The sequence below is a fragment of the Corvus hawaiiensis genome, chromosome 15, assembly GCF_020740725.1.
Source record: "Corvus hawaiiensis isolate bCorHaw1 chromosome 15, bCorHaw1.pri.cur, whole genome shotgun sequence".
In the NCBI taxonomy this organism is placed as follows: Eukaryota; Metazoa; Chordata; class Aves; order Passeriformes; family Corvidae; genus Corvus; species Corvus hawaiiensis.
Genome location: NC_063227.1, coordinates 10,134,857 through 10,147,547, shown reverse-complemented (window position 1 = coordinate 10,147,547; position 12,691 = coordinate 10,134,857). Strand labels below are relative to the sequence as shown.

Sequence of the window (12,691 nt, the reverse complement as noted above, 5' to 3'; positions counted from 1 at the left end):
CAGGCACCTTGGAGCCAAAATACACTGGAACTGCAGTGGTGAGGGTGATCTTCATATGCAAGATCCACTGGGTTTGTGTGTGCTCAGAGGAGAGTTTTCTGTCTGGCCTTGAGATCCAGTCACAATCACACATCCATGTGTGAGTGGAGAGATCTAATTTTGCCATGCCAACAATTAGTCTTTCTTAGCAATTAGTGCAACTGTGTTTTCTCTGTGCTCCTGCAATTACCTCTAATTATTAAAGTCACATCTTGGCTTCAAGGAGGGATCCTCTTCCCTCCATAGCGTTGGGTTTTTCAGTCATTTTCAGGGAGATTGGTGGGGTGTTTGGTGCTGGGAGAGGGATGTGCTGCAGCATCAGTGCCTGGCCTAGCACACAGGGGAGGAAGGGGCAGCACTCACCAGGGAGCTGGGCACTCAGCAGAGCTGCAATTTAGCAAATTTGATAGGGGGAGAAAAAGCCCTCCAGGCTTGCAAACCCCGTCCTGCTGCTCCGTCCCCTCTGGAAATACCATTCTGCTGTTGCTGTGAATGTGTCTCTTCCTTTCTGTACGAGGTTGTGGCTGCACAGCTCATTCCCCAACATGTCCTCAAAGGGCTGTGCTGAAAGAGGTGAGGCAATGCTGTCCTTGGAGCCCTTTCACGTCCCCCATAGCTGCTGAAGGACAGGAGGTGACAAATTGGTGTTGGGACCATGATGTTTGGCACCAGCAGCTTTATTTTTGGTGGGTGGGTAGTGAGCAGCTCTGTCATTGCAGCTCTGGGCTGTGTTGAACCCCAGGAGACAAAATAATATGGTTTACCAAACCACAGCACGTCCTCTGTGATGTCCTGACCAGCAGCACCCTGTGTTCTCTCAGGGGAGCTGCTGAGAGAATGCCAAATCACTGCCCTCCTGTCAAATCAATTCTCTTGGGAGAGAACATTTACTTCAGGTTAATTTTATGGCATAAAACATTGTTAGCTGCTAAGTTCTGGCTTTGAAAAGCCTCATCGGGGTTGATGTGCTGCAGCTGATTTGCAGGAACGCAATCTAGACCTTGCAAAAAAGAGGATTGATCCTGTTTCTCTGGCATATGGATTTCTATAAGCCAGGTATGGTTTCATAGTGCAGCTGGGGAGAAGACCAGGAGCTGCAGTCATGGCCATGGACCACAATCATTGGCAGCTGCAGTCTTTGAACCAAGATGAACACAGAGTTTTCTGTTTCTCCATATTTTTGTGCAGCATTTCCTTCTTCCCTTCATTTTGGGAGATGGGTTCCTGTAACAAACTCCCTAATAGAGAAAGTAGGAGGGGCATAAATAGCCCCTTGCAGAAATTTTTCTTGTCTCCTTGCTGGTCATCCTTCCCCACCTGATCTTTATGGCTTTATAGAGTAAAGAAGTTTTTTGAGTGAGGCAAGGGCCAAATGTAGAAGGGTCATGGGGAAGGCAGCTCTTCTTAATGGTGCAGCATCTTGTTTTCCATCTGAACTGATGGAAAAGCTGAGTAATTGAGCTGCAAGTCTTTGTTGTACCGCCAAGTTACCATTGAATCATTTAATCTGAGAATGGTATGGGTTGGAAGGGACCTTAAAAATCATCTCCTTCCAATCCTCTGCTATGGGCAGGGACACCTTCCTCTAGATCAGTTCTAAGCCCGGTCCAACCTGGCCTTGAACACTTCCAGAACTTGTTCTGAAAGTTCTGCTTTGATGGGAAGGAGGACAGTCCATGCTTTGCTCTAACCACATGTACTCTCTGCTTTTCCCTGGGGAGGTATCTTGCAGATCAACATCAGAACAGTTCATCTGCCTTTTTAGTGGTCTGTGTCTTCTGTCATTGCTCTGAAAGCTGTTCACAGTCATCAGGCAGCAAGACTGGCTGGTGAATGGTGCTGTGCTTTGGATCAAGCACAAGGCAAATGGGAAAGAAAGATCTGCCCTACTTTGAACATAAGAAATGCTTGAGTTGAGGTTTTCCAAACAGCTCAACATCGAACTCGTTCTGCTCCAGTCTCATGTTAAAACGTACACGTAGAACTGCATATCCCTCATTTAGGCTTTGTGGTTCTCAAATAAACTAAACCATAGCTAATTTTAGAAATATCACTGAAAAGCTCTGCTTCATCTCGTTTCATGGCTAGGAATAGAAAAAGCTCGGAGTTCCAAACATGTGTTTAACTAAGCAGGAACCAGCCAAGTGCTGCTCTCAATGGGAAAACCACATAACCCATGGCCCTGCTGCAGGACTGGAATGCTTGTACCACACCAGTTTGTGCTGGGAAGGGGGGTTACATTCCCAGTACCCCATTGTACGCAGTAAATCTACACCTGTTAAGCATCAGGAATTAGGGTTTTCATTCATTCTCAAATGCAAACCTGCGTGCCTCTTGGTTTTTATTTGCATGAGCAAACCTTTGTGGGAAAGGCAGATGTAAAGCAGCGTCTCCACCAGTTTGTTTTCCTTTCCGCTTCATGGGCTTCCTCCTCAGAGTGTGGATGCAAAACACAGGACCTGCCCAGGGCTCCCAGTTCGCTTGGAGCAGCCGGGATAGGTCCAGGACCGGTCGGCCAGAGCCACTGTCTGCATCTGTGCCTCCTCCACCAAAGCCAACCGGAGCTTCGTGCTCATTGTGCCTGAGCAAAATCATTACCAAAGTGAAAGGCACCAGTGAATTGAGTCCAGGGATCAAATGACTTGTCAAAAGTCACACAACAAATCATCTGTAGACATCCCAGTGAGACTGATGAGAACTGGCTGGCAGTGCCCAGCTCCTAGCCCCTGGAGAGCTGTCTGACCTGCTCTGTTTCCATTTTCACCCTGTTTTGGAGTGCTGTTAATCCTGTTTCTTTTTGTGGATTTATCTGGGACAAATCCTAACATTCCACCACCAAGATGAAGTCAGTTTGGATTTAAAGGCAACCATGGGCGAAACTGGGCATGTTAGGAAGCAGCACGAGATGCTCGAGGCGAGGAGGCTGCGTAGATGGCAGCGTGTGTGAATGTGTGTGTGTGTGTGTGTGTGTGTTCCTTAGAGCTGTGCAGCTCTTCCAAACAGGTTCCCCTCTCTCTGCTCCAACATGCAGGAGGACTTCCTGTTGTGTTCACCAAAAAGGGCCTTTTCCAAGGTGTTGGGCTCCAACAGCCAAGCTGTGCGTAACCAGGAGTAGCCACAAGAGGAGACAGATTTTTCTTTGCTTAGTTTTCCTGGATTTTTTGCATCTCCAGCATTTCCTCAGCTCCCTCTGGTCCTTCTCCAGCACTGGAGCTCAGTCCAACAGGGATTTCAGCCCCAGGGCTCACTGGTGACCATGTCCCATTTTCAAAGGCATTACCCTCGGCGTTTAATGGTGGCCTTGGCAGTGCTGGGTTAATGGTTGGACTTGACGATCTCTACAAAGTCTTTTCCAGCCTAAATGATTGCGTGATCCTGTGTCTGTCCGTGCATGACAGCCCTGATAAGTAAAGCCCAAACATGACTTTCACAGTGAATATGAAGGATTCACTGTGAAAGTCCAGATTTAGACCCTGTGGTAGCTCAGGACAGAGAACAAGAGCTTTGCATTGGGTAACACACTTGGAGCATTCATCCTGGAATAAAAGAGACTGGAAATGAATGAAAAAAAAGTTCTGAATTTTGAAAACTTCATGCTGATTTGATCTGTTTTCCACTTATCCAAGAAATCATTTCCAGCTGTTTTCCCTGCTTGGTTTATGGATTTTTTTTTTGCAGGATGCTGCAGTGTTTGTTTAGTAATTTGTTTAGGGTTTGTTAAGTGTTTTTAGTTATTCCCAGCCTTGCTGGCATCAGCAGGACTGCAGAGGGCACTGGCCTTCCTTGCTGGTGGATCCTGATGACTTCTGAGTCCTCTCTGTCATTGTGTCTTGCAGTCCAACAAAGTTCCCGTCGTGCAGCCGTCCCACGGAGTGCACCCGCTCACCCCGCTCATCCCATACAGCAACGACCATTTCAGCCACGGCTCCCACTCGCCCCACTTGCCCGCTGACATCAACCAGAAACAAGGTAATGGCAGCACTGGGACCTGTGTGCTGGGAGAGGCACAGAGCTGGAGACCACTGAGGCTGTAACCTTCCTGGTCTCAAATCAATGAGAAAAACTGGGAGCATTGGTCAGCTGGGACATTGCTTAGCAGTAAGAGGTTATTTAGCTTATTGGCAATGCTTTGTGATCTGGCCGTGAGCAGTTTGATACCAAAAGGGCCAGCCCTGCTGATGGAGTGTGTTCAGTTCTCTGTACAAGCTGTCCTGCACCTTGAGACCAGACCAGAGCCTGCATGATAATGCACAAGAGTCAACCAGAAAATGGAAAGTAATCTTTCCTTTGACTCATACCCAAACTGTTGTCAGGTTGTCATTTTGAGAAAATAAATGCTTGAAACAGGAAATATTTTGACTAAACAGGATCAGTGTCTGATAGTTGACTGGATAGTGACACATGTGTCCCCGTAGCCACACGTTATCTGGTTGTCACACAGCTTGGCTTTTTGTGTTCCTGTGTGAGCCCAGGCTGTGTCAATTGGCTTATGAGGCTATGGAGGAAAGTACAGTATGTTGAGGTTAAACCCTCTAAAATAAACTGTAAATACAGGTATGTGTTGAGGAATTCACCCCAGTCCATCATTCCATCATTCTTCATGGGTTCCTGGCAAACTGAGTGCAAAATCAAACTTTTCTCAACCTTACATTAGTGCAGAACCTCTGTTCAGATTACCCAGGCTTTTACACAAACCTGGGCTTAATTTCGTGGGAAAGCAAGCAAATTGACAGTTTTCTGTCAAACTGCATTCAGGAAGGAGGTCAGTGTCCATCAGAGCCCAGAAATCAGTGCCAAAACAGAGGCACAAAACCAACTGTTGTGATTTGGGCAAAGGCCTCCACCCAGGAGTGATCCAAACTGTCCCAGAGGCATCAGCTTCACCAAGTTAACATCATTGATAAAACAGTGGGTTATGGAAGATGCTCTTGGCTGAAGGACTCGCTGAAGAATCCCTGGTCTGACCCTGAAGGCCACATTCTGGACTCATCAGGGATGCGGATGGGTAGGATTTAGGTCTGGTGTAAGAGATACCCAGGCATATCCTGGTTGTCTTCCAGGCAGCACACTGCTTCTCAGCCATCAGAGCATAATAAACTCAGCAGAAAAATAGGAAGAGTTAACAAAATAAACCTATTAAAATCTCAGCTAATGGCTGAGTTTGATTCTGGAGAGAAAGTGCGCAAGAAAGCAAGCTGACACACCTTCCCCCACACTGCCTTTGCTGTACCTGGCAGGGCTCTGCCCTTCCAAGAGCCCCTCGCTGTGAGATGCCTCCTGGGACTCACTGTCAGCCTGGAAAACCTTAAGTGATACAAGAGCAGCTCTCCCAAGGGCAGAGCTGGTTATATCCCTCTGTAGAGGCTACAGTTGGCACTGGAGCAGTCCCTGAGCGTTCATCTCTGCAGTGGGTCAGTCATTCTAGGACATTGTCCTTGGACTGCCCACCTGCACCCTCAGTTGCAGGCACTGTCCAGTCTCCGCTTCCCATTTAGCCTGTACTTTTACAGACATGGGGAGTCTGTTTGTCCCAGAGACCCCCCAGGTGCTATTCAAGGAGAGGTTCAGACCATCATCCTCAGCTGGGTCTTGCCTTTGTGGTGCAGCTGTGATCATACATACATGCCCCATCCCTACACTGCTGGGGTGAGGGTTTTCTTCCCTGTTCATCCTGGCTGTGCCCCATCTCTGTTTTCATCACTGAAATAGCTCCCATTATCACCCACAGTAAGCACTTGAGAGTCACTCTCATTCTCCCAGCATCCCTTTAAAGTTTCTCACAGTAGCCCAAGGACACACAGACAAGGAAATACAAGCAGGAATTCTGAGTCAGTGGCTGGTGTCCCAACCACTGGGCCAGCAAGAATAACTTGTGCTCTGACTTACGCAACTCATATTGTTGGGGGTGCAAATCTGAGGATGTTCCATCAGCTGCCTTGTGCAGGGCTGGTTTTGTTTGACCCTCTGTGGGCCACTGAGTCCCACTTGAAGCAAATCTCATATTAGGTTATATATTCCTTTCAGGTCAGTTATGTGTTTATTTTAGCTGCCTACTAAGATGCTTGGAATCGGTTGATGTCATTCCTAATTAATAAGGTATCATTCATACACCTAGGAAAAAAATCCAGTTGCAACTGCTTGCAACTCATCACCAATTTAGTCCATGTATTTATCACCCAGGACAGCCACTCATCAATCCCTGTACCCAATTTTTGTCTGAGGCTCAGTAGCAGCCATCACTACACCATGCTGTGCCAGAGCTCAGCCTCAGCACCCCCCAGTTTCCCAGTCCAGGGGTCAGCTGGAGGCTGTTTTTGCCAGCAGCACTGTGGTTGTCTGAGTCCCACTCACAGCCCCAGGCTCCACAGGATGTTTTTCAGTCCAGATAGGAACGGAGCGATGGCTGCAGCTGTGTCCCCTGGCCATGCTGCCCGTGCCAGCGGCTTTGAAGATCACACAGGGATTCCCCATACAAAGGGTGAATTCCCAGCTGGCACCATACCCACCTCCACAGTTCTTGGCACTCACAGAGCTGCAGAACAATTGTTTGAACTCAAATTACTTAAAATGAAGGTGGAAGTGATGACTGCTGGAGCATCCCCACTGCCTGCTCACGGGGGGTCCTGTGGATGACAGTTGGAGAGGGAGCATAGGAATGGCTTTGGCCATCCACTGAGCACCTGAGTGGGCTCTCTGGGAAAGGCAGAGGGGAGCCTGGAGTTAGCCAAATCCTTACCAAAGCACAGTGCTGCTTGGCCTCAGGGTGGCATGGAGCAGCTATGATGCTTGTGCAAGAGCAAGATGCCTCCTCCACCCCCTTATGTGAGTGTTTGTGATTTTGCAGCAACATGGATGACCCACCACATCCCCACAGAGAGAACCACAGGAAATAAAAGGGAATTACACCATCCTGCCACTTGCAGAGAGCTATTTCATGTAGCTGTCCACAAGTGACCATAGATGAAGCAGCCAGGGGGTTTGGAACAATCCAGGTCAGCCAGGGAGTGCAGTGCCAGCTCCAACTCCTCTCCTTCTCCCTTCTTCCAGGAGTGCACCGTCCTTCCCAGACCTCAGACATCCCTGGTTTCTACCCCCTGCCCCCCGGAGGAGTCAGCCAGATCACGCCGTCGATGGGATGGTGAGTGAGGAGGGCTTGGTCCACGCAGCCCCAGCCCCGCTGGACATGCAGGGCAGGGATGGGTCACTGAGCCAACCACTGCGGCTGCTCCCCGTGACCTCCACGGTGCTTTCTCCCAGCTTCACCCCTCCTGTGTGCTGTGCGAAGAGGGAGGAGAATTTAGCCCTGTCTTGGAGGTGGGGAGCAGACTCGTGGAGAGGCTAAAGGCTTCATCCTGGCTGAGGCATCCCTGGAGAGGGGTTGCAACCTGCCCAATTCAAAACTGCCTCCTGCTTTACATCTGTCTTTGAGGATTAGGGAACCCAGCGAGAGCTTCCTACACACCCCTCCTAATCACAGCAAAAGTCTCTCTTTTGAGTAGGAGGTAATTTTCTCCCTCTCTGGACTTTTCGGCACAGACAGTGCTTTCCCTGAGCATGCCACCAGCACGGAGTAATCCTGTGGGATGCTCCATCTGCCAGGCCATGGTATTTCTTAGAATCTGACATACAGGGAAAAAGTACATCATGGCAGAGACCTGCCAGGAAGCAACCCCAGTACCCACAGCCTGGCCACAGCTCAGCCAGTTGGTAACCACTGCCCCAGCAGGCATGGGAAAGGAGAGACCATGAGCTGGAGCACTCCCAAAATGTACCCCCTGCGTGGGCCAGCCCTGCGGAGCACCCTGCAAAGCAGAGCCTGGTGGTAAACCTGCCCTGGGGACAAAAGTTAAAAATACACCAGTGTGTCCTCTGTAGTCATTGCCACTGGCTTTTGTCCCCGTGACCATGAGAACACCGAGAGAGCGGGTCTGGCAGGTGCTGCCATGTGGGCATCATCACTGCTCAGATTAACTTTTAATCCCCCGTGATGATGTAAGGACATGGCAGAGGCTGACAGGGAGACTGGTGGCTGCAGGTGGCAATTCAGGGTTGCTGGGATGAGGAGAGAGTGCAGGGCAGGTGATCACAGGGGCCATGGCCAGATCCCCCCAATGCCAGTGGATAAAACCCTGGCAGAGCCTGGGGGAGAGCTCCAGGTACAAGAACATATTGCAAAGTGGGAATGGGGAAGCTTCTTAAAGCACAAAGTAAAATGTTAGCTTTTTGCTTTGTTTTGCTTATGAATTCCATGTTTCAGATATTTAACCACAAAGAAACAGAGGATGAGGCCTTTGATACAGAGTCTGGCTTCAAAGAGATTACATTTTACCTTCTGTGCTAAATCTGCTACTCTTGGGTGATGATTTAACTCCTCAGATTCATCCTCAGGAAAAACAAGGACTGGGGTGACGGTGCTGCAACATGAAAGAAATAGTTGGAGTGGGGAGAAAGGAGCCTGTTTGTCAAATGGAAGGTCCGCTCCTGGGTTAGGATGATGCTGTTCAGACAGCCCTGGGCACATGAAGGGAGAGCAATCTGGTTTTTTATGGAGGTTCTGTGGGGCGGTTGGTGGTGGAGAGAGCTTTTCATGGCTGAGGGCTGCTCCAGCATCCATGGGGTTTGGCATCTTCCTGCAGCCTCATCAGATGCCTTCATTAATGGCTAATAAGCAACAAACAGCCTGACATGCAGAGAGCAGCACCTTGAGGGACATGTGTCTAACAGAGCTTTTGCTCATTCTTTTCCTTGCCCGGAATGTACAGAAAGAGCCCCAAACTCACTTTGTGGAGTGCCCAATCCTCAGCTGAGGCTCAGCACACCGCTGTGGGTGGGTGCAGAAGCACTGAAGCCCAGAGGGTTCATGGCAGCATCCCCCCCATGCCAGCAGCAGGCAGCAGGGGCCGTGTGCCAGGGATGGATGTGCTGGGGATGGTCATGCCAGGCATGCATCCCAGAGAAGCTGTGGATGCCCTGTCCCTGGAAGTGTTCAAGGCCAGGTTGGATGGGGTCTTGAGCAACCTGGTCTAGAGGAAGGTGACCCTGCCCATGGCAGGGGGTTGGAACTGGATGATCTTTAAGATTCCTCCCAACCCAAACCATTACAGGATTCCATGGTTGTGCTGGTGCCACCAAGTCAGCTGCCAAGTCAGGGCAGCCACACACTGGAAGCAACTTTTCCTCCACAAACTGGCAGGCAGGAGCTGGGCAGAAACTGGTTTTGTTCTCATCGAGCACTTCAGGAGGAGGAGCTGCAATCACTCTCTCTGTAATTAAGCTGGGATGACAGTCAGATAAAAGCCTCCAGGAGTCCAGTCAAGTGAGTTTTGTTTATGGGAGCCTGGCAGTTAACATTGGCCAGGAACCTGCAAATAGTGTCACTCACCTGTGCCTGGGGCCGAGCACGGCGATGCCATGGCAGCCTCTCATCCACCATCCCACAACCTTTTTTCTGAGCCACCCTCCCATCACCAGGTGATCCTCTAGAAAAAGGCTGGGAGAGCTGGGGTTGTTCAGCCTGGAGAAGTTTCCAGGGAGGCCTCAGAGTCCCTTCCCATACCTAAAAGGAGCTTATAAAAAAAAGGGATAGGGACTTTTTATATGGGCAGATAGTGACAGGACAAGGGGGAACAGTTTTGAACTAAAAGAAGAGAGAGTTAGATTAGGTGTTTGGAAGAAGTTCTTTACATAGAGGGTGGTGAGGCCCTGGCACAGGTTGCCCAGAGACATTGCGGCTGCCCCATCCCTGGAGGTGTTCGTGGTCAGGCTGGACAGGGCTTGGAGCATCTGGATCTAGTGAAAGGTGTCCCTGCCCACGGCAGGAGCTTGGAATGAGATGAACTTTAAGGTCTCTTTCAACCCAAACCAGTCTGTAATTCCATGATATGGGCTGTAATCGTGCACTCCCAACCATCAGGGACTGATTTTGCAGTTGCTTTATTTTGCGTGTCAGAGGGACTTCGGATGAAGATGCAAGTGCCTGACTCCATTCCTATCCCAATATACCAGCCTCTGGAGTAACACAGCTTGCTTCTGGATTAGCTCCAAGTGTTTTCTCAGCCCTGGGGCAGCCGCCTCCAACTTCAAAGGTTGTTTCAGTTTCCCAGTGCACGGCAACACTTGGCTGTTTGTTGATGTGTTTATACCCACCGACATCTGAGGGGTGGGAGAGGGCTTCTGCCTGCCAGGGTGTAAACAGCTCCGGCTGCCTTTCCTACAGACAGATCCGGCAGATTTCGGTCAAGCCAAGACACAGCAGCAGGAACGGGAGCCTCCTTCCTGCCCAGGGCAGCTCAGGGGCTTGACTGCTGCCCCACTGTCATTATTCCTCTTCAGGGCAGAAACTTGTCTTTAGCCCCAAAAAATCCCAGGCATCCAGGAGCTTGGTCCTTCACAGTGCACCACATTTAATGGCAGTGGATTTTTGTGGATTTTTTCATCATTAGAGTGAAAATAGCTGGTCCTGGGTTTAGGTACAGCTCTGTGCAGCCTGGCCAGAGGAGCATGAGCACCAGCACAGGTATAAGCATCCCATTGTGCCCCATCCCTGGAGGTGTTCATGGTCAGGTTGGATAGGGCTTGGAGCATCTGGATCTAGTGAAAGGTGTCCCTGCCAAGCAGGAGCTTGCAATGAGCTGAGCTTTAAGGTCCCTTCCAACCTAAACCATTCTGTAAATCTATGATCTCAGTTCCCATGTGCAGTTTTAGGCTAGAAGCATCTTTTGGCAGGTTTGCAGAACAAGCCAAGGTATTTTTGAGCTATTTCCATATGAAAATGTGGGGGTTCCCTTGCTGGGAACAACAAGGAACTTCCTGCATAGTTATTTTACTATCTCAAAAATAATTTCCAGCCCCAGGTCTGATACATGCCTGGTCCACAGTATGAAACAACTTTCAAAATGAATGCAGGACTGAGCTTTTGGCTTGTTTAAAACTGATGGGTGTCCTTAAGAGGATGTGCTGGGGAAATCAGAGCATTCCTGAAGCACAAGGGCAGGGTAGGTACTTTCTCTCCAGACTCCAGGAGTCTCCCACACTTGAGGCATTACAGAGTCACAGAGGAGATAAAGTTGGAAGGGACCACAGTGGGTCATGTGGTCCAACCTCCCTGCTCAAGCAGAGTCGTCCCAGAGCACATGGCACAGGATTGTGTCTAGACCATCCTGGGGTATCTCCAGTGAGGAAGGCTCCACACCCTCTCTGGGCAGCCTGTTCCAGTGCTTGGTCACTGCACAGTAAGGAAGTTTTCCTCATATGTATCCTCCTGGTGCAGCTTCTTATGCACCACACAGAGAATCTGAGCAGGCTTTAGTTTTTTTGGTCACACTGTGCTCTTACGAATAACTTCTTCTGTGCAATAGCAACATCTCCTGATTTTTCAGCACACCTCTGCATTTTGCATTATTACTGGGTAAACTCAAAGCTGCAGCATTACTCAGTACCAGGGGCAGAAGGGGGTCAGAATTGGATCCAACCTTTGTAGGAAGGCCGAGGTTCTCTCAAAATAACATCCAAATCCCACACTGCCCCTCAAGCCCAAGGGACACCGAGTGTCCCCCCAACCAGGGGCATTAGTGCTCTGAGTCCCCTTAGCAAAGGGTATCTGTAGGAAATACCACGTAGCTGTGGATACTTTATAGACTCTTTCTTCCTGATCCCAGGCAGAGCCAGTCTGTCTATCCGCTCCCGTCATGTGGATTTAGACAGCCGTATTCGTCAGCGCTTTCTGCTGGGGCTTCTTTCTCCAGGTGAGTATGAGCTGTGTGAGACAGGGCAGCTCAGCTGGTCGCGCAGCTTGCAGTTTGTGCAGTAGCAGCTTGCAGCAGACCACAGCCACCCAGGGACAGCCACGCGCCCTCCCTGGGGCAGGCGTGGGAAGAGAAGGTGCTTTTAGGCAGTCCAGAGGGTGCTCAGGGGAATATCCAGGATGAAGGATGCACAACAGTTGGGCTTCAATCAGCAGAACTCTAAAGAGAGTCAGAAACTCCAGCCTTCAGCTCAGCACTGGGAGAATGGGGTGGAATCCATTGCTCAGGATTTTGCTCCACGTCACTAACCCTAATCTTGAGTGTGTCCCTGCTGCCACCACCACTTTGCTCTGCAGAGATGGATCTGGTTTACTTGGTCTCAGCTTTAAAAGCAAGACAGGAGTGGGCAGTGATTTCCTGCCCTCCCATTGGCACAAGTCAATTCTGTGAGATATGAGCACAGCTTCTGCCTTCGGGTGAGCAAAATGCATCCCCTGTGGATGGGAATCACAGAGCCCAGCTCTTCAGGCGTGCTGCTGGGCAAAGCCCCCGTGGCTTCATAGGGATGCCAGGGCCACACCAGCTTTTGCTTCTGCTTCGTGTTGTCCTGAAGAGCTGTTAGTGGAGATTTCCCACAGGAAAACCATGCAAACCCTTGCTCATGCGAGCCCTTAGCCATGCAGAAACCTGGATCTGTGCAACCTTCGATCCTGCGGAAGAGGGGAGGGAGTGCTGCCAGGCCTCCTTTCTCGCAAGGCATCACCCTTGCACAGCCTTGAAAGTGAAGGCAAGAGAAGGTAACGGTTCCCTGTGGAGCCTCAGCAGCCTCCACGAGCTCCTGCCTGCAGGATTTTGGGGTGGATTTTGTAGCACTGCTGCAGCCGAGAAAGTACACCTGGTCAGATAAG

General features: G+C 50.0%; 1 protein-coding gene across 6 annotated transcripts in view; it reads left to right on the top strand.

Moving 5' to 3' along the window:
• The window catches only part of TCF7 (transcription factor 7), a 72,921-nt gene that overhangs the window by 46,781 nt on the left and 13,449 nt on the right, over positions 1 to 12,691 (top strand). For 3 of the 6 annotated variants that reach the window (XM_048319531.1, XM_048319530.1, XM_048319534.1), the window contains exons 4-6: positions 3,876 to 4,008; positions 7,087 to 7,177; positions 11,697 to 11,783. In XM_048319531.1, the coding sequence (XP_048175488.1) occupies positions 3,876 to 4,008; positions 7,087 to 7,177; positions 11,697 to 11,783 (311 nt within the window). The remainder of the gene's footprint in view (positions 1 to 3,875; positions 4,009 to 7,086; positions 7,178 to 11,696; positions 11,784 to 12,691) is intronic. The other 3 variants (XM_048319532.1, XM_048319533.1, XM_048319535.1) reach the window with 1 other exon arrangement.